General features: G+C 42.0%; 1 protein-coding gene across 2 annotated transcripts; it reads left to right on the forward strand.

Annotated features, from left to right (window-relative positions):
- The first annotated feature begins 204 nt into the window (after nt 1–204).
- Nucleotides 205–26,542, forward strand: Oseg5 (intraflagellar transport protein Oseg5). Of its 2 annotated transcripts, XM_089543660.1 has the most exons (18): nt 205–386; nt 714–951; nt 1,628–1,738; nt 2,290–2,358; nt 2,648–2,847; nt 3,801–3,938; nt 4,141–4,265; nt 5,524–5,697; nt 6,058–6,132; nt 14,968–15,131; nt 17,545–17,609; nt 18,676–18,808; nt 22,259–22,406; nt 22,626–22,797; nt 23,018–23,107; nt 24,225–24,397; nt 24,776–24,899; nt 26,457–26,542. In XM_089543660.1, exons 1-18 carry the CDS (start codon nt 351–353, stop codon nt 26,523–26,525), a joined length of 2,304 nt encoding a protein of 767 aa, XP_089399786.1. In that variant the 5' UTR covers nt 205–350; the 3' UTR covers nt 26,526–26,542. The 2 variants fall into 2 exon arrangements, with proteins under 2 accessions (XP_089399786.1, XP_089399785.1); XM_089543659.1 differs by lacking the exon at nt 26,457–26,542 and having other exon boundaries at nt 24,776–26,372.
- Nucleotides 26,543–26,791: the final 249 nt, after the last annotated feature.

Here is a 26,791-nt window from a genome sequence, read left to right on the forward strand (position 1 = left end):
ATAGCTGGTGATAAAGACAAATAATTTTCAATGAACAGCCTTTCGTAGTCTAATCACAAGCTTTAAAACTAAATATTGATGACGTAATATTTTTTATTAATAATATGGGCATAATTTGCGATTAACTTGTATAAAATTCGCGCTGGCGCATGGGTGCATTAAAACATGATTAAAACCGAAACCGCCGAGGCATGCTAGGGCATTGGCTAGGGCCATGGCTCTGCTGCTGCTGTTGCTAAGCGACCTATTCCGCGTTTTTCGAGCACTCCGTAAACAAATGGGTGCAAAACTTCGCTGCAGTAAAGTGCGCAAGAGCCTTAAAGCATCCCGTCAGTAGGTCTCGAACCCTCATGAGATTGAAGACTTACCTTCAGAAGGAACCGAAGCATATCCTTTTTCGCTGTTGGTGTATTTGTTGTTACATATCGCCGCACTCTCATGCTGCAATTCCAAATGTGGGCACGAAGATTAACGAATATAATTAATCTAGCGAGTGATCTGCTGCGGGCTCGCTTTGCGTGAGCATTCTAGCGAAGAAAAGAAAGTCACCGGCCGTCGGGTGTTCGTGCGTGTCGTGTGGTTAGTCCAGTTGTCCGGGGTTAGGGGGAACCTAGTACTTAACATATTTTTATTGTGCTTCGAAATTAGCGATTAGTGCAGCTTTTTGTGCTGTGTACACATGCTTTAGTGCCTTAATCAAAATCTTTCATACACATGCTGAAATTTCTACTGGAGTCACCTGGGCCTCAACCGATGAGGTTCTGTCCTGTAGTGATGACCATCAAATACTTTCCTGGAACCTCATCTCCAAGGATACCACAAAACTCACTGACCTTCCCGAAGACCTCTACCCCACATCAATACATACGCTACCGCGAATAGCGGGCAGTGGACTGACAGCACGAAAAAACACTGGCAGTGCTGATGTCATTCTTGTTACTGCCAGTGATGGTAAGGTCCACATCACACTGTGTGTGCTACTGCTTCGGTGCAAACTTGTGGTTTTATTGTGAATTCCGTACATTCTAGCCATGGAAATTCTGTCAAATATTGCATGTAGTGCAGAGCTTAAGGTTGAGCATAAAATTTTCATTGCAAAAACAAAATTAGGAATTTAAGGTATATGGCTCTATATATGTGTGGCTTATTTTATGCTGCTTTCCTAAAGTATGCCTAAGAGATTGCATAATTAACGAACCCTGTAAAAACAATCATTATTACCAAGACGGCAAGCTAAGTGCAAAAGTATTTTAGCTTTATGTGGCTATTCAAACACAGTCTTGTCTGTCATCATGCTCCTTCCCATGGACGTGTACCAGGTTCTTTGCTTTATTCTTAGAATGTGTATAGAATGCTCATATAGAGCTCATGTGACTGATCTTTCAACGTGACGCATTGCAGTTATTTTAATCTACCACGGTTGGAGAGTAAAATACTTTAAAATTATGTGTACTTATTACTCGTGAAAGTTTTCAGTAGCTGCAATTATGCTAAAGCTTGCAGCATTTTCATTGTCACATAATGATATTGTGTTTCTTTCTCCTGGCTTCAAAGTGAGCCTTTTACTGCATGATTACTAAACAACCTCATCATAAAATCTAACTGACAAGCGTACTGTATTCTGCAGGCAAACTGTACCTTCTCTCAAAAACTGGCAGGATTGAAAAAACAGTTGATGCACACAGGGGGGCAGTGCTTGCGGGACAGTGGAGCCCTGATGCAACTGCTCTTGTAACAGGTAAGCATAACTGATGACATTAATTAAATGTTACTTAATTAAGTGTATATTCAAAGAACTTACTTATACCACAGCTCCATCTACACAGTGCTTGCTGAAGCGACTCTCTGGTTCAGGAATCGATACTGCATGGTCCAATTCACTAAATAGATTGCTGACCAGAGGCGGATTTATGGTGGAGTTCCCCTTTCCTCCCCCTTCCCTCTCAAGAGAGAAATTTTGCATAGGAAAACCTTGGTCAACCCCCCCCCCCCCCCCCCCCTTTTTTTTTCTATGTAACAATAGGGCCAGGAAATGCACTGTTTAAATTGAACCCACCCCCATGCCCCCCATCTGCCCTCTCCAAGAATGAACCATAAACCCACCTCTATTTCCTACCCCAGCCCAAGATGTAAAGGTCAAGATGTAAAAGGCATTGACAGTGTGGCACTAGCTAGTTTTCCAGAAAATGGAGAAGTAGATATTAAATTGCTCTCCGTTTATGCAGCAAGTTTTGTCTAGTAAAACTGATAAAATGCAAGGGATTATTTTTTTTATTCTTTGACCTTCAGCTGGGGAAGATGGAATTTTGAAGATATGGTCAAGGAATGGAATGTTGCGATCCACATTGGCAACACACCGTAAGTATTGCAGGGTGGGTCTTCAAAAGTGCTGCTGTTTCAGCATGTACACTTAAGGCCAGTGGCATGTATCTGAAGTAGACAGCACAGTGAGAAGTACACTTTGTGCTGTCATTCACTTTTAACACTGATGAAGAAATGGGGTGAATCAAGTTACTTTTGACTGCCTGCTTTAAACATTGTTGGAGTAAACTTTGCTGACTCAAAGAAATGTAGCTACCTCCCAGCTTTGGTTAATGAAATCATTGATAAAGAACCTCTAGTGCATGTATTTCCATGTGTATTGCAGCTCAACCCATATACTGTGTGGCATGGGGACCCAATTCTAACCAAGTCCTGTACTGCATTGGTGCACATTTGGTAATCAAGCCCCTTCAGCCCAACTCCAAGCCAGTTCAGTGGAAAGGCCATGATGGTCTCATCTTGGCACTGGCCTGGAACACAAATAATAACCTCATCTTGTCAGGCTCTGAAGATTGCAAATACAAGGTAGGAAGCTGCCAGCTTTTGGCAACAAAAAGGCAGCAGTGGATTTCTCTAAACAAGGAAGAACATTAGCAGAGACACCATATAATTCAAAAGTATCTTCTGGCGGGCTAATTGGTTTGAATAATTCATAGTTAAAACTGCGCGAACAAAAACAAGGACACGAGGAAGAAAACAGCAACACACACAAGCGCTTGTGTGTGCTGTTTTCTTCCTCGTGTCCTTGTTTTTGTTCGCGCAGTTTTAATTATGAATGATTCACACCATATAACATGCTTACATACTGTGTACAGAGCTACAAAGCTCAATTTCTAACTAAAGGGCAGCATTCATTCTGTCAAAAAGGCCACAGGTAGCCGTAACTTATTGTGTTATGGCTATGTGCTATTCAAATTTTATTTATTTTTCACATCTTACAAAAAACAGAGCAACAAACTCGTAAGTTGCAACTAAAGACTGCCAGTAAAGTCCTTACCAGATTAACTGTTTCATTCCACCAGTTTCTTTTTGTTTGTTATGAAGCACATGTAAACATCTTTCCTTTATTTTAGCATACCAGATTAACTGTTTCATTCCACCAGTTTCTTTTTGTTTGTTATCAAGCACATGTAAACATCTTTCCTTTATTTAGCATGCAAGCCTTTTGTATGGGTCTGTATGGACTTGCAGCGGAACTGCATTGTGGCATTTTTAAATATATAATCCACTCCATTCATTACAAGTCAGTACTTGTCCCCAGTCTGAAGAATATGATGATGCAAATCATTGCCTTGAATTTATTTGCGGTAATATGAGTTCACTTAGACTACATAACTCTTTAGTGGTTCTTAAACAGCTAATATAAATTCATGTCTCTCTCTCTCTCTCTCTTTTTGTGGCATAGCTGAGATAGGCAGTAATCTTGATGCTGTGCTGTATTCTTTGGGGTTCTGTTTATTTTTCATATTACATTTCAGCTGTGGGACATATTTGGACACATACTATATTCAAGTCAAGTGAATGACTATCCCATAACATCTGTTGCATGGACCCCTGATGGAGAGCTTTTTGCTGTTGGATCATTCAATTCTTTGCGCCTCTGTGACAAGACCGGGGTGAGTGTCTAGGAATGACTAGACGCTAAGCATAGTGACGATTGCAAGGAGAAAAAAAGCACTCATTTTCTGAATGCTTAAACAAGGTGGCTTTTGTTGGTGTGTACTGAACTAGTCTGACATGTCACATACATCTACCTTCTTCTCCAAGCTAAGTTGATTATCATTTTATTATGCCATCCCTTTCTTTTATTTTACCAAGTGGTCGTATTCCTTGGACAAGCCTCAGACACAGAGCATCTATTCCCTGGAGTGGTCAAGTGATGGGACCCAAGTGGCGGGTGCTTGCGGTAATGGGCAGGTCATTTTTGCCCACATTATCGATCGGTAAGCTTCTATTTAATGAAAAGAAAGGGCCAAATTTGTATGAACCGCTTATCTTTTGTCTAGTGCTTTTTGTACTCTCGTAGAGGAAAACAGGCAAAGCTCAAGACTTCCTTTTAACTGAAATGTAAGGCAACTACAGTAATAAAGTACTGGCTTTGTGCATGAGGACTTTTTTGTTCTTTGCTTCCAAATTAAGATAATTGTTATGCTATGTCAGTTTTATGAAAGCACCATGCTGTATTTTTTAAGTTGCTGTTATGTAGATACGTGTTCACTTGTTTAGAAAAGTTATTCTGACCTAGAAGCTGTCCAGGCTATCATGACCTAGCTAGTAAAAGAACATTGTCTTCCAAGTTTGTAGTCGAATTTTGGCGCACTAATCCACCTCACTTCTATTAATCCTCTTACTCCTTGCCTCCGACGATTTCCAAGCACACAACCCTATAATATTTATTACAGGTATAATTTCTAATAAAAACAAAATACATAATAAGAATAACGAGAACAAAAAGCCTTTGCAATATAAAGCTGTTGTAAACACCAACTTGAAGTGAGTCCAGATAAATAGGTTACCTTTGCAAAATGTCAGAAATGTCAATTCTGCCGCAACCAGTCTTTGTTATGAGGAAAAAAAAATATGGCAGAAATTTTGAGTACTCGTAATGGCTCACCATAAGTTTTCTGCATTGTCATTGACAACAGTTTTGTGATTAGAGAGTTCACTGGTGGCAGTGTTGCGAGTAAAAAATATCACTCTGACTGTGGTAAAATGAGGTTATTTCTTTGTAGGTTCATTTAGAGTAGTGTTTAAGTAATAGAATGCAAAGAACATTGAACCATGCTAACAGCTAAAAATCATGCATACAGCCATGCCGCCATCACAAGCGATGAACACAGATATGCTCAAGATGAACTGCTGGGCTAGTTGGTTGTACATGCTTCAATCCTGCTCTGACAATACCACGAGGGAGATAGTTGAAGCTTACAAAATTGTGAAGCTTGAAGAAATTTGGATCAGCACACCATCTGTGCTGTTAAGTGATAAGGAGCACTGTTTCGTAGGCATAGTGGCCAAATAATGCTTGTTTCAATAATCTTCATGCAATTGGTATCTCAATAATGCAATTAAAGATACGAATTACATGCAGTCCTAATTATTCAACTGAATGATAGAAATGCTTGTAGTCATGTTTGAACTGGATGCTGGTATCAGAGATTTATCGTTACTTGTGTGTTTGTGTTTTTTGTTTTTTTTCAGGAGGCTTGAGTGGAAAAATTTTGAGATCTCTATGGTGGGTAGAAAAATGGTGGCGGTGAAAAATGTTATGACGGACATCAAAGAAGCATTGGATTTTCAAGATAGCATCATCAAGATCTCCATGATGTTTGGCCATCTGATCGTGGTTACGTCAAACCAGTGCTACATATACAGGTTACCCAATGCATATTGTTAATCTGTTGTGCTTGCATATAAGTGTATACACTCATTGTTTTTATTGGCATAGTTTTATGGTCATCAAGTTGTCTTATGATGTTGAATGCTACACACTACACTGTTTTTATCTGCATATAACCTGAGTACTTAATTTATACTAAGTTCATTTAGTTTCAGTGAATAAGTAGCTTTTTTTAGCACCTTGCTTTCTATGCTTACATTTTATTTCATTTTGATCTTGCATGACAGTCCGTCCTATTTTTTTAGCTAGAAAGAAGCTTCTTGTGTGCATGCCCTAAAGTGCAAAGTGATGTGTATCTCTGAGTACTTGCAGTCTCCATGACAAATTTTTTACAGCATGAAAAACTGGAACACTCCTCATATGTTTGACTTGAGAGAAGGCAGCATCTGTCTCATCGTGCAGGCTGAGAGGTGAGTACTAAAGCAATGTCTACAAACTGTGAAGTGATTTGAGCACTGGGTTTAAGCACCATAATGGTGTTACCACAAAACAGTCATGAATTATGAGAAAAGAGTTATATACCAAAGTGTTTGTAAGATGAACAGCACAAAGCTAGACATTAAAATGGCTAAGGCTGGAAATATCTCGTACACTGGCAGAATAGTTGTCATCATCATCTATGCATCATCACCCATAATAATATACACCCTAGATATTTCCATCCTTTATATGTTTTTGTCTAATAGTCTGTGTCAAGGGCTGTGCAATGCTCATTTTGTGAGTCACATTGCACCTGCCTTGTAATATATAAATAAGGGTTCGACTGTTTGATTTAAAGGAATATATATATATATATATATATATATATATATATATATATATATATATATATATATATATATATATATATATATATATATATATATAAACAAGGGAAGGGGAATGAGGGGCTCGTTATAAATATGAAAGAAGCCAACAGCCACAGAAACCAAGGGGCACAGGGGATTTTTTTTTTTTTTTTTAAATAATTTATTTATTTTGTGGTGTTGATCAATTTAGAATATTACTGAACATGTCATCGCTTAAAGCTAATTGATTAGAAAAGCAGAAGAAAAAACAACCACTGCCGCCGGTGGGATCCGAACCCACGACCTCCGAATTACGCGTCCGGTGCTCTACCTCTGAGCTACGGCGACGGCTGTCAAATCTTCTGCTTTCGGGGGTATTTATGTTTTACAAGTAACCTAACCTTGAGAGTGTTCATCAGCGCCACCCACGTTCATAAGCGGCGGACGTAGAACGTCCTGAGTAACCGCAGGTAGTGACGTAGAACGTCATCGAACGGAGAGGGTGGAAGCTGCGTGAGAACCCTCTTATGCTTCCTATGGAGTCAAGGCTGCCAGAACCGAGGCCCTCGCTAAGCAATTAAGCAAACAAGGGAAGGGGAATGAGGGGCTCGTTATAAATATGAAAGAAGCCAACAGCCACAGAAACCAAGGGGCACAGGGGATTTTTTTTTTTTTTTTTTTTAAATAATTTATTTATTTTGTGGTGTTGATCAATTTAGAATATTACTGAACATGTCATCGCTTAAAGCTAATTGATTAGAAAAGCAGAAGAAAAAACAACCACTGCCGCCGGTGGGATCCGAACCCACGACCTCCGAATTACGCGTCCGGTGCTCTACCTCTGAGCTACGGCGACGGCTGTCAAATCTTCTGCTTTCGGGCGTATTTATGTTTTACAAGTAACCTAACCTTGAGAGTGTTCATCAGCGCCACCCACGTTCATAAGCGGCGGACGTAGAACGTCCTGAGTAACCGCAGGTAGTGACGTAGAACGTCATCGAACGGAGAGGGTGGAAGCTGCGTGAGAACCCTCTTATGCTTCCTATGGAGTCAAGGCTGCCAGAACCGAGGCCCTCGCTAAGCAATTAAGCAAACAAGGGAAGGGGAATGAGGGGCTCGTTATAAATATGAAAGAAGCCAACAGCCACAGAAACCAAGGGGCACAGGGGATTTTTTTTTTTTTTTTTTTTAAATAATTTATTTATTTTGTGGTGTTGCCTGCGGTTACTCAGGACGTTCTACGTCCGCCGCTTATGAACGTGGGTGGCGCTGATGAACACTCTCAAGGTTAGGTTACTTGTAAAACATAAATACCCCCGAAAGCAGAAGATTTGACAGCCGTCGCCGTAGCTCAGAGGTAGAGCACCGGACGCGTAATTCGGAGGTCGTGGGTTCGGATCCCACCGGCGGCAGTGGTTGTTTTTTCTTCTGCTTTTCTAATCAATTAGCTTTAAGCGATGACATGTTCAGTAATATTCTAAATTGATCAACACCACAAAATAAATAAATTATTTAAAAAAAAAAAAAAAAATCCCCTGTGCCCCTTGGTTTCTGTGGCTGTTGGCTTCTTTCATATTTATAACGAGCCCCTCATTCCCCTTCCCTTGTTTGCTTAATTGCTTAGCGAGGGCCTCGGTTCTGGCAGCCTTGACTCCATAGGAAGCATAAGAGGGTTCTCACGCAGCTTCCACCCTCTCCGTTCGATGACGTTCTACGTCACTACCTGCGGTTACTCAGGACGTTCTACGTCCGCCGCTTATGAACGTGGGTGGCGCTGATGAACACTCTCAAGGTTAGGTTACTTGTAAAACATAAATACCCCCGAAAGCAGAAGATTTGACAGCCGTCGCCGTAGCTCAGAGGTAGAGCACCGGACGCGTAATTCGGAGGTCGTGGGTTCGGATCCCACCGGCGGCAGTGGTTGTTTTTTCTTCTGCTTTTCTAATCAATTAGCTTTAAGCGATGACATGTTCAGTAATATTCTAAATTGATCAACACCACAAAATAAATAAATTATTTAAAAAAAAAAAAAAATCCCCTGTGCCCCTTGGTTTCTGTGGCTGTTGGCTTCTTTCATATTTATAACGAGCCCCTCATTCCCCTTCCCTTGTTTGCTTAATTGCTTAGCGAGGGCCTCGGTTCTGGCAGCCTTGACTCCATAGGAAGCATAAGAGGGTTCTCACGCAGCTTCCACCCTCTCCGTTCGATGACGTTCTACGTCACTACCTGCGGTTACTCAGGACGTTCTACGTCCGCCGCTTATGAACGTGGGTGGCGCTGATGAACACTCTCAAGGTTAGGTTACTTGTAAAACATAAATACCCCCGAAAGCAGAAGATTTGACAGCCGTCGCCGTAGCTCAGAGGTAGAGCACCGGACGCGTAATTCGGAGGTCGTGGGTTCGGATCCCACCGGCGGCAGTGGTTGTTTTTTCTTCTGCTTTTCTAATCAATTAGCTTTAAGCGATGACATGTTCAGTAATATTCTAAATTGATCAACACCACAAAATAAATAAATTATTTAAAAAAAAAAAAAAAAATCCCCTGTGCCCCTTGGTTTCTGTGGCTGTTGGCTTCTTTCATATTTATAACGAGCCCCTCACTCCCCTTCCCTTGTTTGCTTAATTGCTTAGCGAGGGCCTCGGTTCTGGCAGCCTTGACTCCATAGGAAGCATAAGAGGGTTCTCACGCAGCTTCCACCCTCTCCGTTCGATGACGTTCTACGTCACTACCTGCGGTTACTCAGGACGTTCTACGTCCGCCGCTTATGAACGTGGGTGGCGCTGATGAACACTCTCAAGGTTAGGTTACTTGTAAAACATAAATACCCCCGAAAGCAGAAGATTTGACAGCCGTCGCCGTAGCTCAGAGGTAGAGCACCGGACGCGTAATTCGGAGGTCGTGGGTTCGGATCCCACCGGCGGCAGTGGTTGTTTTTTCTTCTGCTTTTCTAATCAATTAGCTTTAAGCGATGACATGTTCAGTAATATTCTAAATTGATCAACACCACAAAATAAATAAATTATTTAAAAAAAAAAAAAATCCCCTGTGCCTTTTGGTTTCTGTGGCTGTTGGCTTCTTTCATATTTATAACGAGCCCCTCATTCCCCTTCCCTTGTTTGCTTAATTGCTTAGCGAGGGCCTCGGTTCTGGCAGCCTTGACTCCATAGGAAGCATAAGAGGGTTCTCACGCAGCTTCCACCCTCTCCGTTCGATGACGTTCTACGTCACTACCTGCGGTTACTCAGGACGTTCTACGTCCGCCGCTTATGAACGTGGGTGGCGCTGATGAACACTCTCAAGGTTAGGTTACTTGTAAAACATAAATACCCCCGAAAGCAGAAGATTTGACAGCCGTCGCCGTAGCTCAGAGGTAGAGCACCGGACGCGTAATTCGGAGGTCGTGGGTTCGGATCCCACCGGCGGCAGTGGTTGTTTTTTCTTCTGCTTTTCTAATCAATTAGCTTTAAGCGATGACATGTTCAGTAATATTCTAAATTGATCAACACCACAAAATAAATAAATTATTTAAAAAAAAAAAAAAATCCCCTGTGCCCCTTGGTTTCTGTGGCTGTTGGCTTCTTTCATATTTATAACGAGCCCCTCATTCCCCTTCCCTTGTTTGCTTAATTGCTTAGCGAGGGCCTCGGTTCTGGCAGCCTTGACTCCATAGGAAGCATAAGAGGGTTCTCACGCAGCTTCCACCCTCTCCGTTCGATGACGTTCTACGTCACTACCTGCGGTTACTCAGGACGTTCTACGTCCGCCGCTTATGAACGTGGGTGGCGCTGATGAACACTCTCAAGGTTAGGTTACTTGTAAAACATAAATACCCCCGAAAGCAGAAGATTTGACAGCCGTCGCCGTAGCTCAGAGGTAGAGCACCGGACGCGTAATAGACCGATTTCACAAGCAGTTGCGCTACGCCACCGCCGCCGCGATGCACTCTGGGAGTTGTGGTACTCCGGCCGGCGGCCGCGTCAGCGCGGTGCGTGGCGCAGCGCGAGAAGCAGCCCTGTTTGCGTCGCCACACGGTGTTTCTCTGCGTGAATGCTGTATTTGCGGGACAAGTGCGTTCACCTGAGGAGTGTCGTGAGCTCCGACAACTGTGCGAAGCAGAGCGTCCCGGATTTTACGTTTTCTAGAAGAGAAAAAGTAGCCAAGACATTGCATAGAAGCTGTTCACGAGAGACAGCTGAAGAAGTGCTGTTCAGTACATTTAGCCGTACTGTCCCTGTTGATCAGCGGACAATGACAAATAGCAAATTTTCAAGTTCTGAACTGTATTAAATGCCCTTTACGCGGCTCTCAGCTTTAAGGCATTCCCTTAAATTGTTAAAAAGAAGGCAATCGGATTTGCCTTCGTGCTGCGTCGTCAAGCCTTCTTTGCAGCGATTTCTGCCCGGTGCAAGGTTGTAAGGCAACAAGTGTGCTAAGATTTATTGTTATATTCAGGAATCCACAATGTTAGCTTGATGCACGTATTCACTCCTGATGTCTCGAGCTCCCATACTAGCGATAATGCTTTCTCTATTTCACGGAATGAGAAAGCGGGCTATAAAACTGTCGAAATGTGGAATAATTTCCAACGTTTTGTTGCTCACTGGTCGTTGAGTATACATGATAGTCCAGTAACAGCCACATGCCATTTATGCCGGGATATCACCCACATTTTGTCCGTTGTTTTGGATAAAAAAGGCCATCTAGTGTTTACCAATCAGTCAACCTGTTCAGACTCGTACTACGAAAATAGCGAAAGTGAGTCGTACGGGAGATGCCCTGGCAGAAGATTATATTAACCTAAATAAAAAAGAAATTAGTGTATCAATAATCAAAATAAAACTATACGTCACGAAATTAAAATCCACTAAACCCTAATTAGGCGTACTCAAAAGCTCCCCGATTGGCTTCTCCTTTTCTCATTTTGTACTGAACACAAGCATTTGTCACATCTCCATTTAGAAAAACGGCATAGCTCGCTCGAATCGCTCACCTTTCCTGCTGGTGACCCGCCGAGCACGTCGTGAATACATGTATGTGTTTACGTGAATAAGAAAAAAAAACAATCGCATGGCCGGTTTTGATCAAGGGCTATGATGAAAAAATAAAGGCAACAAACGCTGGGTGACACGTCTGTAGCGAATGCCTAGATGAATACAGCGAATACTGAAACAGCAAAATGAGGTGGCAAGATATGTAAATACTGTCTGAAGACGTTAATTAAATCACGTGCATCGCTATGCGTTCAAATGTTCTGCTGACAAAATTAACGAAAGCGGCCGTCAAGCGCGTTTTCGTCGCCACCTGCAGCATTTTCCAAAGCAAGGTTCGAGGAACAAACGCAGCGTCGCCACCGCGGCCACTCCACCTCATGCGGCAACTGACCACCCTCTCTGCGCTGCTCCTACCGCGATTAGCATTGCACTCCTCGAAACTCCGCCGTGGAGCCTCTGTTTCCTTTATAGAGCTCAACACAATAAACGAAACGGCGGAAAGCTACTGCGGCCGGGTATAATGCCAGTCAAGGCGCAAAGTAATGTAGGCTGTCGTGCAGGCGACGCCACGAAGGACTACAGCCAAGATGGCGGCTGGCTACTTCCGGTAAACGCGCGCATGCGCAGTAGGCTTTGTGAAATCGGTCTATTCGGAGGTCGTGGGTTCGGATCCCACCGGCGGCAGTGGTTGTTTTTTCTTCTGCTTTTCTAATCAATTAGCTTTAAGCGATGACATGTTCAGTAATATTCTAAATTGATCAACACCACAAAATAAATAAATTATTTAAAAAAAAAAAAAAAAAAAATCCCCTGTGCCCCTTGGTTTCTGTGGCTGTTGGCTTCTTTCATATTTATAACGAGCCCCTCATTCCCCTTCCCTTGTTTGCTTAATTGCTTAGCGAGGGCCTCGGTTCTGGCAGCCTTGACTCCATAGGAAGCATAAGAGGGTTCTCACGCAGCTTCCACCCTCTCCGTTCGATGACGTTCTACGTCACTACCTGCGGTTACTCAGGACGTTCTACGTCCGCCGCTTATGAACGTGGGTGGCGCTGATGAACACTCTCAAGGTTAGGTTACTTGTAAAACATAAATACCCCCGAAAGCAGAAGATTTGACAGCCGTCGCCGTAGCTCAGAGGTAGAGCACCGGACGCGTAATTCGGAGGTCGTGGGTTCGGATCCCACCGGCGGCAGTGTTTGTTTTTTCTTCTGCTTTTCTAATCAATTAGCTTTAAGCGATGACATGTTCAGTAATATTCTAAATTGATCAACACCACAAAATAAATAAATTATAAAAAAAAAAAAAAAAATCCCCTGTGCCCCTTGGTTTCTGTGGCTGTTGGCTTCTTTCATATATATATATATATATATATATATATATATATATATATATATATATATATATATATATATATATATATATAGCACAAAAAATAAACATACTTCGTTGCCAGAGGTAAAATGCGAAATTCAGAAATGCTTCATTTAGGTAAACATTTATTCCTAGTCGGTGTTTCGGACAGAGCCTGTCCTTTTTCAAGACTCCTTGAAAAAGAACAGGCTATATATATATATATATATATATGGGGTTCTCACACAGCTTCCACCCTCGTCGTTCGATGACGTTCCGGCGATAACTCAGGACGTACTACGTCCGCCGCTTACGACCGTGGGTGGTGCTGATGAACACTCTCAAGGTTAGGTTACTTGTAAACATAAATACCCCCGAAAGCAGAAGATTTGACAGCCGTCGCCGTAGCTCAGAGGTAGAGCACTGGACGCGTAATTCGGAGGTCGTGGGTTCGATTCCTACCAGTGGCATGTGGTTGTTTTTTCTTCTGCTTTTCTAATCAATTAACTTTAAGCGATAACATATTCAGTAATATTCTAAATTGATCAGTGCCACAAAATAAAATAAATAAATTCAAAAATCCCCTGTACCCCTTGGTTTCTGTGGCTGTTGGCTTCTCTCATATTTATAACGAGCTCCTCATTACCCTGTCTTGCTTGCTATATATATATATATATATATATATTGTTAATATATATATATTAAGAAGAAGAAGAGGGCAGTGGCACGGGACGGAGCGCGACTGGGCATTCGTTGGCGTGTTCTAGGTTCTGCTGAACGGGATAGCATACATAGTAACATAACAGACGTCCCACTCAGATTTGGAACCAATTTAGGCCTGCTTGGTTTGAGTGCTCCGTATTTATATATATATATATATATATATATATATATATATATATATATATATATGTGTGTGTGTGTGTGTGTGTGTGTGTGTGTGTGTGTGTGTGTGTGTGTGTGTGTGTGTGTGTGTGTGTGTGTAGAAGAAGGGGTCACAACTTTGCAATTATCTTCATTTGATACCGACAGTTATACCCTGAGGAAGGACGGTCCTCCGTTCGAAACTGTCGGTATTAAATGAAGATAATTGCAAAGTTGTGACCCCTTCTTCTACAAGACTTCCTGGCCCATTGAACGACAAGACCTGCTGCAACTACTATATATATATATATAAAGTCAGCTGAATTCAGTTTTCGAAATTCGAGTTTAAGCAAAAAAAAGAAAATGCTAGTATCCTTCCTGACATACACACCGCAGCTTGTCAGCTGTTGAGTAGAAGTTAAACTCAGTCAAACTTAAAGTGTGAAAGCCAAGGGAGTGGTAAGATAGTGTACCGTTAGATTAAGTAGCGCAGTTCTGTGCTTTGTGGTATTGGTTTGCTGCCTTAGCTGCCTCTCAAGACTTGGAGTCTCCACATTGTCGCCATACGTTGTCTGCTAGCGTAGCACTCTTCAGTCATCTCTAGATAGGGCAGTTATTTGGTTAAGCAGGTTTCTCCACTACATGTAAGGTCACTTGAAACCACGCATAAGCATCACAAAAAAGTGTTGTGTTCTTGTTATCACAGGGGTTAAGCAGCAGTTCCATTGCTGTCGTCAACACAGACCACAGTATGCTCTGCCCTCTCTCTCAACCCAGCGTAACCAACCTGCGATAACACGGCAGTCTACCTTTTACAAATCAACTTCCACTTGAATTTTTGGAACAGTTCCTCTATTTAACTTTTATACTTTTTTTGGGGGGAAAAGGGGGAGGGCAAGGTATTTCCTTCTGTACTGACAAGACCAGATGAAATCTATTATGACTTTTTGGCCATATAGAAATACCTCGTTATATCACACACACAAAAAACGGTAATTCATTCTTAGGAAATAATATTTCCAGAAAAAAAAACTGCACTCTGTAATAAACACTGAAAAAAAGTACTAAGCCGAATTTCCAAACAACGAAAACCAAAAAGTACAACCCCTATATATAACGTAATTGTGCTTTGCCTTTTCGGTATTCAGGACTGTGATGCTACCCAGAGTGCTTGGGTCTTTTTACTTTCTGTAATCATGAGTACCAGGTCTACCATGAAGGATGCTTCTTCTTGTGAAAACATTCCACAGGTACTTCGTGCTCGTCGAGAGTGGAGGCCTCTACACGTACACATACGATGGCAAACTTGTTTGTGCACCCAAGTGGGTTGGCATGCGGCCAGACATGCTGAACCACTTCACTGTGGCTCTCAGTAATGCCCTGCTGGCAGTGCGGGACAAAGCCGACGAGAAAGGTATCTTCGGTTTTGCTTTGCAGCCATTAGAAGTTAGCATTTTATGTTATATTGTGTGCATGTGTATTTCGCCCTATAGAAAACCTTTATAGGGATACTGGCTTAAAGTTGAAATTGGCCTATATCAGTTAATTAGCATGTTCTATTGGCAAGGAGATTGCTTTCACTGATAGTGGAGGTTTTATAAGCATGAAAATATAAAAAGATGAAATATATTGCTGCCACGGGCCATTTTCTCAAGCAAACTATAATGGCTCAACCCAACTTTTTTTCAACTCCGGTCTCTGAGGCTAGTTTACCCAACCATCCACTTGAGCCCATATCATTTTCGATGTCATCATCATTAGTGTCAAAGTTCAGATCGAGTGAGAGGAAAAATATTCCAGTTTGCTACTGAAAATCTGAATCTACTGAATCTTTTGCTACTGAGAAAACACCAACAGAGCCACATTAAAGCAAGCAGTTTCATTTTATCGCGAACGAAACTCAGATGGAGCTTTCGTCAGTGTCATGTTTAGTGCTTTGTAAAACAAACTGACGTCACCAGTTATAAAGTGTACTTGTGTTGCTGTGCTTTGTCTTTTTGCATCTTAATTGCTTTTCTTTTTTTAAGCTAGTTTCTTGCTCTCAGACTTTTCTGTGTAGACGAAAACCAGCAGATATTTTCGGTTCGCTTGTTTTTTGCATCACTCAGTCAGAAAAGACCAGCTGAAACTTCCATAAACCCACTTAGAGCTGATTGGAATGCATTGGCTCCAGTTATTGTTTTAATCGAGGTCATTTTTGAGCGGAGACTGGCAGTGCATTCTGTATGATTCTTGAAAAAATTGTGTCATATGCGATTTTAGATATTGGCACATGTACAGAGCTATCTAGAGTATAAAATGGACAGCAGTGTTATTAAACTTGGCTAACAATTGAAATATTGCGTTTATTCAGAAAGAGCCAGTATGATAAGGTTAACTTAGGTGACATTGCATTAGTATTAACTTCTGTCCAGAACCAGGTAATGATAGTGCTAGACACCATGCAGGTCACCGCAGCTTTGGTGATATCCTGTAGTACTACAAATTTAACAGAATTTTGCAACATATTTAGCTGCTTTCTGAGCAATGTTTGCAATGTTTTTAGAAGAGCATGAAAACTTATGCCTTCTTTCTCCCTTGGAAGAAAAAATTCTGTCATAAAGAGGGCAGTTGACAAATAATGGAGCTAACATTGTTCATGATATCTTAAGAAAAAAAAACTGTGGAAGTCATCAGAAATAGCAAAGAGTAAACAAAGGTCTTCCTAAAAGCAAGATAGGGAAGCTGTATGTTGAAGTTCAGCTTCTGGGACATACTAGCTGTCTTGCATCTGCAATTTAGTTATTCAAATCCCATGATTTGATTGGTTCAGTTACGAAAAAAACTTTCACCTAGCCTCCTGGGGCATTCTGCTAATCCCGACCAGGTTTTTATTGCGAAAGCAATACTGCGTTAGGTTTCGAGCCTTCAGCGTCGTCCCGGCGGATCCACGTTTGACCTTTAGCTTGACCTCTGTTGTGACGTCACGCCAAACGGAGAGAAAACTGGGGCCCAACTCAGCTCGTCGCACGACAAGCTGAGTTGGGCCCAGCGGATCCACGACGCACCGCGCAGCAGCTGCGCGCCACTTCCGCGTGGAGGCACTCGCTGTGATGACGTCACGCCAGACGGAGACAAAACTGGGGCCCCAGCTCGGCTCGTCGCTGCTGTCCCAGTGGATCCACATCGCTTCTCTCGTGCTCCCTGTCTCTTTTTGCTTTAAGGGAAGAGCACGTACTGCATGGGTGTTTCAACCAGGCCATGTCGACCGACACATACAAGGCAAAGCTGCAGCGATTTGCCGCATTTAGGAAACAAAGACGTGCTCAATAAACATAAGCTTTACTAAGAGCACCACCAAGAGGCACCACCAGCCAAACCAGGCTTAACCAAGCTAAGCCTCTGCCAATTTTTCTATCTGCTCGCATCATGATAGCATTGGTCACTACAGCAATCATGTTGTGTCTTGGTATCTTAATTATCAAAAATTTCAGCTCGTATACATGCTCACTAGATGCATGTTAAAGTTTCATAAAAGGTATTTTATGGAACTTTAATATGTTTGAAGACAAGTCCAGGTAAAGGTGAGCCCTCTCATCAAAACTTTGGTTGAGAGGCTGAGGCTTGCTTCCCCTCATTTTGCCAAGTTGACATTGAGAACATCTTTCCTCTGTTAATCTGTGTTTTGTACGGAAAATCTTTTATTTAATAATATTCTTGCTGACATGTGTACAAGTGCACAGTGCTATGAGAATATAATACGAAACAGCTTCCCCAAATGAATTAGCCAGAGCCTATTATGACTAGCTCATGAAATGGCTTCATTCAAAATGGTATATGGCTTTCAGTGGTGTACCTGTTTGACACACAGACTGGCAAACCAGCAGGAGATGGAAAACCATATACCCACAAGGTCTGTCCTAAAGGCAACTCATAGTACGCACACAGAATTCCTTGGTTGGTTTCTCACACCGGCACTGCATACCAATATCATTTTCCTAGCCTTTGCTTGTTTTCAAATTACTTTAACCTTTGTCGGTCATCTGTCAGGTATTGCCCGGCAGTGAAAAAGTGCGTGCTCGGTCAGCGATATGACATTTTGCCTGCCATTTCACTAGTGAAAAGGGCGCACCATCTGATGGGAATTGTTGTAGCCTTTAGACTATCTATTTCTTTTTTCTTCCGGGGAATGGCAGCATCATACTAGTGCAGAAAATTTTGACTGAATGTTTTGGAGGCTCTAAAACGGCACAAAAACATCACATCATGGCTTCCATTCCCCGAGTCATATTCTATCGAAAGTTGTGAAATCGTTTTGTAGCAAGTGAAGACGATTTCAGTGATGAAGAGAACTTTATGCCTCCTTCGACAGTGCACTTAATGTCAAGGCAAAAGGAAGACAGTATTTTATTGAAATAAATGTGAGAAGGAGCCTCGCCTTCACCCAGGAGAGTGCTTCGAGAAATAAGCACACTGTGAAGAAATTCTGCTGAAGACATAGCAAAGCAGAAAAGATGCTGTAAATAAATGTTTATTGCCAAATCATGATGCAGCACCCCGTTCCCTATTGAGAGGCTAGTAGGCCCGCTGACTGGAGCGGTAGTCAGTGGGGGAGCAGTAGCCAGAAAGGGTTAACCTTGCACGAGCTTTTTATGATCAAAATATCTATGCACATTACCATGGAGTTGCATGCAGCTTGAAATTTTCTCGTAGGAAATCTTTCTTTATTGTCCTTACTCCACCAATGCTTGTCTCTTATGCTATTGTTAAGAGAGAGTTGTGTATGCATAAAATATGCACTCAGGAGGGATGATGAAGACGAATAGAGCTGAATTGATAGTTCACACTCTTCCCATCTTCATTGTCCTTCCTGTGTTCCACTTTTGTGTGTGCGCAATTCTTTCTTAACAGTAGCCTTGCACCAACTCACCCAGCGAGGAGTTCTTCTAAACAACCGCCTCTTATGCTATTCAACGTAGATTGAAGTGACTCAAGTGGGCATTGATCAGTGTGGGCCATCCATTCATCGTAGACTGGCCATCATTGATAAAAACAAAGACCTCTATCTCATCAGTCTACGGGATGGAAAAACACTACAAAGCATCAAGCTCGGTAAGAAGACTTGCAATTGGTTGCACTTTTATCAGTGTGCAATGTGTGGTTCCTTGGGACAACCCTCAGCAGCCTGAGAGGGCAAAAATATACTGGAATGCATGCCTGTGTGATGAATGTGTCATTGATGAAGTTTTAGGAAAATGTCAGCTGTGCAGTTCAGTTACACATGACTTATGGGCAGCCTTTAAAGGGACCAACCACTGAACAAAATGTGTCATGAGATTGTGGCGGAAATGAAAAGATTGTGCTTCAGATTGTAAGAATTGAGCACTGCAATATCGAAGAAACACGGATTTATAATTTTAATATGGCATTGAAATCGCTATTTTGCAAAGAAATCTGCCATTATTGGCGTATCCCACCACATGACCACATCTCTGTAAAATATCGCTTGTTTTTTTTAAGTGCACGGTGTTTTTTTCTTTCAGGATTGTTTGCCATGTTTTATTATAGCTTATACTTTCTCAAGTGTGCCCTTCGATTAAAAGCAATGCTTCCTTCGCATCGCTGGCCATGTGCTTCTAGCTTTTCTCACTAGACGGCACCACAGTGTTTTGCATTTCTTGGAGTGGTAACCATGGTCCACTAAAACTTTGATTGATGAGGATTACATCATTGTGCCGCAGCAGTTTTGGGTTGTATAAACTGAAATGGACGATAAAATATCTGGCAGGTAAAATTTATACCAGTTTTTGGTACAGCAGTTTTGCCAACATGCAATTGCCATCGCGCTTACTGATCATGGTTTTCCAGCATCAAGATACGTAAAAATAGGTGCATGCACTGAATAAAAATTCTAGGGGAAAAACCTTCTACAACATTTCCAACAAAACTCTTGTGGAATCCAGCACCTTAGATAGCAAGTTATCCATTGTTCCAAAACAAATTCAGTGCTTCAGGGTGCTTAAAATTCAGTGTTCGGTTCCTTTAAGCATATGTAATGGAGGTCAAACATCAGTGATCAGTTCATAGAGTTTCTTACTATTACCTAGAGGGAAAGCTGGCAGCCCGTCTATGGGAGTTTGCATGGCGACCCCTCGAGACCACTTCAGCCACCATGGGCGCTCAAAGCATCATGGGGCGGTGAGCTACTTGTTGCGGAACTGCAACTTTTGGCCAGAAAATAATAGAAAAATAAAGCTGTTTGATAACTACAAACGTCCTAACATTCAATATCTTGTCTAAAGATTGCAACAAACGAGCAGAAAAGCATTTAAGTGCAAAGTTTGCCCAAAATAAGAGACGATTCGCTCTCCTATTGGCCAAGTATTGAACATTATAAAAACTAATATTTTGTGCTCAAATGGCGCACTTTGAAATGCAAATATGTTTTCCAAAAAAATTTAGTTGCTTAAATACTTCAAAAGGTTTTTTAATGGCATTTTAGAAAAGTGAAACCGTTTATTGGCGTTGTGTGTCGTTGCGGTTTCACTACTATGATTTTTGCACACCGCGTTCGCGCGAAAGTCGTCTGCGCACACACAAACAGCGTTTTCGGAATGAAACGTCTTAGTAGTGTCACTATGTATTCCCGAAAAACTACGATTGTCCCGCAACAAGTAGCTCACCGCCCCATGATGCTTTGGGCGTCCATGGTGGCTGAAGTGCAGCGCCGCCAGCTTTCCCTCTAGGTAATAGTAAGAAACTCTATGGATCAGTTAGCTTCTTTTTCAACCTGTCATTTAATATGGCTTGGCCAGTGTATAACCTTGTGTACATTCACCACTTGCTGTGGGAAATAAACTGTCTTGCTTCTTTTTATTGGAAATTGTAAGTAATGCACACTGTTCTGTTGTTGATAACTGAGTGAAATTAAATGAACCTATGCATTAGTGTTGTTTGCTCACATTCACAGTGTCTTTAAAGAGCATTTCTTATATCAAGAGTTTTATCGAGTCGATTATTTTGTAGTCAAATGGAAAGTCTGGTAAACAATTTTACGCTTTCATATGAGCTGTATTTTCATAAAACACTTTTAGAATATGGCAAAAGCTCATTTGGCAGCCGTGTGCCACAGCCAACGTGCTTAAATGAGATGCGGTATTACTATAAAATGTCAAGCATCCTCCCATGTTCGAATAAGCACCCGTCCCCTGTTTCTGCTAAGGTTTTGAATTTTCCAAGATACCAAGCAAGCACCCATGTGATTATGTCTCATGTCCGGGAGAAGTTCAAGAACATCGCAAAGACACATCAAGCACCCATGATTCGGTATCTTTGCGACGGTGGCAGGGTGTCATAGGGAAGACTGGCAAAGGCTCAGTGTATTGGGAGATATAATTCTGGTGCGCTATAGGCACGACACAAAGGCCTGGACGATGCGCGGTATTTTTTTTTTTTGGTGACTGTGACATTGTTGTCAGTGTAACAGGTACAGTCGGGGACAAAAGTCTCCGGACCACGTGTTCCTCTAACGAAGCCGATAGCTCTGCTATTAGTTGGCAGCTGGAGACCACACTTGTGGAAGTAAAAGTTAATTTTTTGTTCTTTCATCTCCACAAGTGCGGTAGTAAAGCTGCCTGATAGTAAAGCTATAACCTTCGTTTGAGGAACACGTGGTCCGGAGACTTTTGTTCCTGACTGTACACTGTGTGACTTTACATTTACACATGTGACTTTACACTGTGTGACTTTGTATTTTAGCTGTAACATGGAAAGTCCACTTACTAAGAACCTCGAATAAAACGAACGCAATCTGCATGACCGTCAAGTTCGTTGTAAGTAGGCTCGACTGTAAAGCACTTGTCCGGTCACTCACACGCTTAAATGGCAGTTTAGAGGCTATGGCATTCGGCTGTCGAACCCAAGAACATGGGATCGGATCTCGGCCTTGGCAACTGCCTTTCACTAGAGATGAAATGAAAAAATGCCCGTGGGCTTTGTGATGTCAGCGTGCATTAAAAAGCCCCAGGTGACCCAAAATTAATCTGTAGTCCTCTATTACAACATCTTTCGTAGCCCATGTACAGCTTTGATACGTTAAACCCCACGTACCATATCATACTGTACCATACCATGCCTTGTCTGAACATACAAGATAAATCATGCCTGGGATCTCGCACTACTGCATGATGTGCCTTGCTGCTTTCTTTTTGTGACTCCTGTGAACTCTGTATAAAGTCACATTGGTGGTCAAGTGTATTTATTACCCTTTAATTTTAATGAAACTGCAGGTAGTGTTCATAAAAATTATGTACTGAAATGGGAACTTTCTGCTAGTATCACATGTCTGTACCCGAGCTGTATAAGAGATCTGAAGTACTGTGTAGTTTGAGACATATTACTGCCTCATGTTGAAGGAGCAGGTACCCTGTCCAAGACTTTTACACATAATATAATGCACAGATGAATCCGGTTAAAGACATATAAGACTTCTTTTAACTGAAAATGGTGCATTTTAACAAGCGTTTCCATGGCATGCCTAATAGAATCATAATTACTGTGCAGGTGTCATGATGGGGTCCTTATGCTGGAATGACACATCAAGCATCTTAGCATCTCTGCAGGAAAGCAAGTTGATGATATGGAATCACCCAGATGTTGCCTGGATTGATCGTAGCCTCCTGCCTGGCACAGTCACAGAGAAGGAGATGACGTGAGCTGTGCACGATACATATCCTGGGTTCCTACATATATGAGGGCATATGTATGCGTAGTATACATGCCATGCATACCTTTTGAATGCAAGGAAGCACTACAAGGAAGGAAGGAATTTGCAAGGAAGCAGACTGAATGGCATAAAACACCAGTAAATGCAGCGGTAATGAATGTAAACAAATGCTTCATTTTGATGCTTTTTATGTGCCTATTTCAGTGACCTGGGCTACAATCCACATATTGTGAGCTTCCTTGGATCAACAGTATTGATTCGAAGGACTGATGGATCTCTGGTGTCCTTTGCTGTTCCTCCTTATGCATCAATTCTCCACGGCTACGTCACATCTTCACGGTGGGACGACGCTCTTCGCCTGTGTAGATTTGTTAAGGTAACCAAATTTGAACCTCTTTTACTCTGTCAACCTTAAAGCAATCGGTTTCATCGGAATTAGCATAGTAATTGTAATTTTCACACATTGCATTATTTTTTACCGTTGTGTCACGTAGATATACAAGTTTGGTGAGCATTTTGCACAGCGGCAAATTAAACTGAAAAAAGGGGGCAAAGAATTTGTAAAATCACTGCAAGCTGTCTTTTTTACCCTGCAGCTTCCTACCTTGTGGGGCTGTCTGGCTGCAATGGCTCTGGGTGCAAGAGAACTGAACACAGCAGAAGCTGCTTATGCTGCCATTGATGAGGTATTTATTAGCCTTTTGAGCTGGCTTTACACTGTTCTATTCTCTCAATCCCTCCCTTTTACAGAGAAATGCAATTTTGGTATAAAAACCATGTCACATATACAGTAAAACCTCATTGACACGTTCCCGGTTGGTATGCTCAGAATCCTGGGCATTAAAATGTCCTGTAGAGTTACACTGTTTTTCTTCTGGTTTAATACGTTTCCAGATAGCACGATTTGCCGGCTGATGCATTAAAGATTTCCACAAATCTTAGTTGTATAATGTGTTTAGCGACCAACCATACATATGCAAACATAGTGGGCTGAATATGGGGTCACGCGACATGAGCTGGAATAGAGCACCAGCCGCCTGCCATAGTGGTTTTTCTGCAGTTTTTTGGTGCAAGTTGGTGAAGCACTCCCAATAAAAAAAACTAGTGCACTAATCTACGAGTGGGCCATTCCTGCGGGGACACAGCATGAAGAAGAGAAACGCACTGGCCTCTTCGCAGAGACCTAAGCACAAAGCACACAGCGGGGGGTAAGGAAGCATTTGTGAACTGCAACAACACGCTTACATACGAGCAACTTGTCTCGTCTCAACTTGCCTTTCGTTTTTTATGGGACTACTTTCTAATGTGGAGATGTAACCAGCATTGTTGCTGTTCTGCACTGTCAGCTTGTTTCTGTGTTTGTTTCTGTTTTATACTAAAGCACTGAAAACTGGCAGGTGGACAAATGGTCTGATTGGTTTCGAATACTGAATATCACAGCACAGTCAATAGAGTCAAAGGAAAGGTGAAAGATGGAACAGGGATGAAGCGAGCACAACAGCCATGCTGTTCATGCTGTGATCTTAAAAATAGCGCGCACATTAGGCATGCACTGCTGACATATGGAAGCACTGTATTGCACCGTTTGCCACACAGAGTACCTCTGCATATCAAGAAGGCATGGGTGGCTGTTGTGAAAAAGTTTTACTACCTCGTAGCACTGAATCATTGTGAAGTGTGCAAGTTTAAACATCAAGATGCTATGCATACCTGTAAATGAGCATCTGATGGAAGGAGGCTTTTTATTTTTATGGCTGCATTTGCCTGAAAGCAAAGACTGTTTCTGGTTGCTCTGTTGTGCAGGTGGACAAGGTGCTCTACCTCCAGTACATCAAATCACAGCAGTCCAGTGAAGTACGGGCAGCAGAGCTTGCTCTTCTTTGTGGCAACCAAAAAGAGGCTGAGAATATCCTTCTGCAAAACAAGCTCTGGTTTCGTGCTATCATGATGAACATCAGTCTTCACGAGTGGGAAAGGTGAATGATGCCTTTCAGCTATCTGCACTATTTTTGATAGGCTGTGCATCCCATCTGAAACCTTTTAGGTGTAAAGAAATAAAATCGATGCCTGAGATAATGGCCAACTTGCCAGTTTTTGCAGTGTCGTTTTACCAAAGAGCCTGGTATAAAGCTTAACTCAGCATTGTGCCTATTATTCTTTTTATCATATTTTTCGAACTGCCTGCTTGGTGTTTACTTTTTCCAAGCAATTTTTTTGTCTTTCGTGTATCTTTTTCTTTTTGTCGAATTGTGCAAAGGTGGTCTGCCTCGGTGCTTTGACCAGTGAGTGCCTGGCATCTTACAGAAGTGGCTTCTCTTTTTGCTCTATAAATTGCATTCTCTTTACGCACGCAGGGCCTTAAACCTTGCAGTGAAGTACAACACCCACATAGACACGGTGCTTGGCCATCGAATGTTGTCACTGGAGAGGCTCGGGAAGCAGGAAACTAGTGCTCTCTTCCTCAAGCACAACAAGGAGGTTGCTTTTATCTTTCACTTGTTTTTACTCGTATTCACCTCTTTAGAGGTGTTATGTAGAAGTCTTATTTAAACACTGCGCATCAACAATCTCAGCCAGAGGCTTTTCTGAGGGTGGGCTCAGTGTTTACAAATGCATGCTTGCAGTTATTAAAATACAACGCAGGCAACTTTTTGAGGCGGGACTAGGGCAGTAGGGGCTTCAAGGTGCACTAAAGAGGATTCTGAGCTAGTATTTTTACTGTGGGAACTCGATCTGCGTGCTCCGAACATTCGAAATTAAATCAAATTTAACGTCTCAGCTCCCACCTTTTTTTTTAGCTCACCTCCGAAAAGAGGAGTCAGCCAACGCATGGAGTGCCTTTCAGCCATCCACGTGGCAGCCTGCTGCTCTGCCATCGGCGGAATGATACATACTGATCGACAAAAGCAAAGAGCCTCACGTATTTTGATTTCCGTGGGCCTAATTTGTGGTCGCGTAGTCTGCGACTGAGCCTATTTATTCACAGAAACCTAGAAGGCAAAATGAAAGCGAAGCTGCCACGCAACTGGCTGAAAAAACGTCGTTGACTGCACATCTGTTGAAGCATTTCGTGCTTTTATTCGTGCTCTTATTCATTGATTCACTTAATCTTAACTCTGTATCATTAATGTGTGCGTGTGTGTGCCTGATTTTGCTGTATTTTATGGCTGTTCCATGTGTTGTTTGAATGTCTCATCACCTGACTATAGCACTTATAGTGCTTGATTTCGTTGTACGCCCCCCCTGCAATAATGTCTTCGGGTGCTGCAGGTATCTGTGAATAAATAAATAAATAAAGGAACTTCATGCATTGGCTGACTCCTCCTCTTTTTGGAGGTAAATTAAAAAAAAAAGCCGGGACTATAAAATCGATTTAATAGGGAAATCAGCTGCACAGGACAAAAATTCGAATTTTCTAAGTATGCTCGGAGAGTGTAGATCGAGTTCCCGCGGTAAAAAGACGATTTCAGATGTCTGTTTAGCGCACCCTGTTTAGCGCACTGTTTGTTGCCCTCTGATCTTTGCAGTATTATGATGTAGTATTTCCGCTGTTTCCACATAGCAGATTTCTATTTTATGTGCCATTGAGGCTTGGAGTTTTAGCAGACCTTGCCAAGGATAGGTCGAGGCAAAGTGTATCTGAGGAAAATTTTGCTGAAGGTTGCAACATCCTGAGATTTATTAGAAAAGAATAATAGCTAGATGCAAGCTAATCAGGCATGCAATTAGCATGTGTTGACATTCATCAGAAATGGTCTTCAATAAGACAGGCTCTTTTAATACCTTACTGAAAGAAGCCAGATTGGGAAAAACCAATTTCCCTTCATTTCATGCACCCTCTATGCTAGGTGCACCCAATAAAATGAAGGATGTGCTAATTTTTACTATACCTAAGCATGTGTTTAGCTTTGTTTGCTGTGCTTGCCCTGGAAAACAAGTAAAACAAGGTATCATTACAGAGTGCTGTAAAGGAGTACTGTACAAAGGAACCTGTTTTCCTAGCACACTTTTCTTCAGTTTTGTTCATTTTTGCAGGTCAAAGTGGATTGGACAAAGATCAATGCTGCAATGGCTGAAGAGTATGAGAATGAGAAATACAAATAAATCGGTGCTGAACACAGTCTTTTTAACCCTTAATTACCGTGTGAATGAAGGCTTAATTTTGAGACAGTGCTTAGCATGCACATGCCATTTCTGGACTGAGAGATTTCCTGCAGAACCATAGTTTCACGCATGTTAAATGAACACTGCAGGGTAATATTAAGTCCAGCGAGATTGAGAAAATTAGTGTCTCAAGATTGCAATATGTGGTTTTAATGTAGAAATAACCGATAACGTCCAGGTCAACCAGAAACAGGCACACTGAATCG

Source organism: Amblyomma mixtum, chromosome 5, assembly GCF_055824585.1.
Source record: "Amblyomma mixtum isolate Tamu chromosome 5, ASM5582458v1, whole genome shotgun sequence".
In the NCBI taxonomy this organism is placed as follows: Eukaryota; Metazoa; Arthropoda; class Arachnida; order Ixodida; family Ixodidae; genus Amblyomma; species Amblyomma mixtum.

What these genes read in the sequence shown, in the direction of transcription:
- Oseg5 (XM_089543659.1), top strand. Translation starts at nt 351, where the DNA reads ATGAGATTGAAGACTTACCTTCAGAAGGAACCGAAG. An exon ending in CTCATCGTGCAGGCTGAGAG is followed by an intron (nt 6,133 to 14,967) that starts GTGAGTACTAAA and finishes AACATTCCACAG; the next exon opens with GTACTTCGTGCTCGTCGAGA. An exon ending in GAAAACCATATACCCACAAG is followed by an intron (nt 17,610 to 18,675) that starts GTCTGTCCTAAA and finishes TATTCAACGTAG; the next exon opens with ATTGAAGTGACTCAAGTGGG.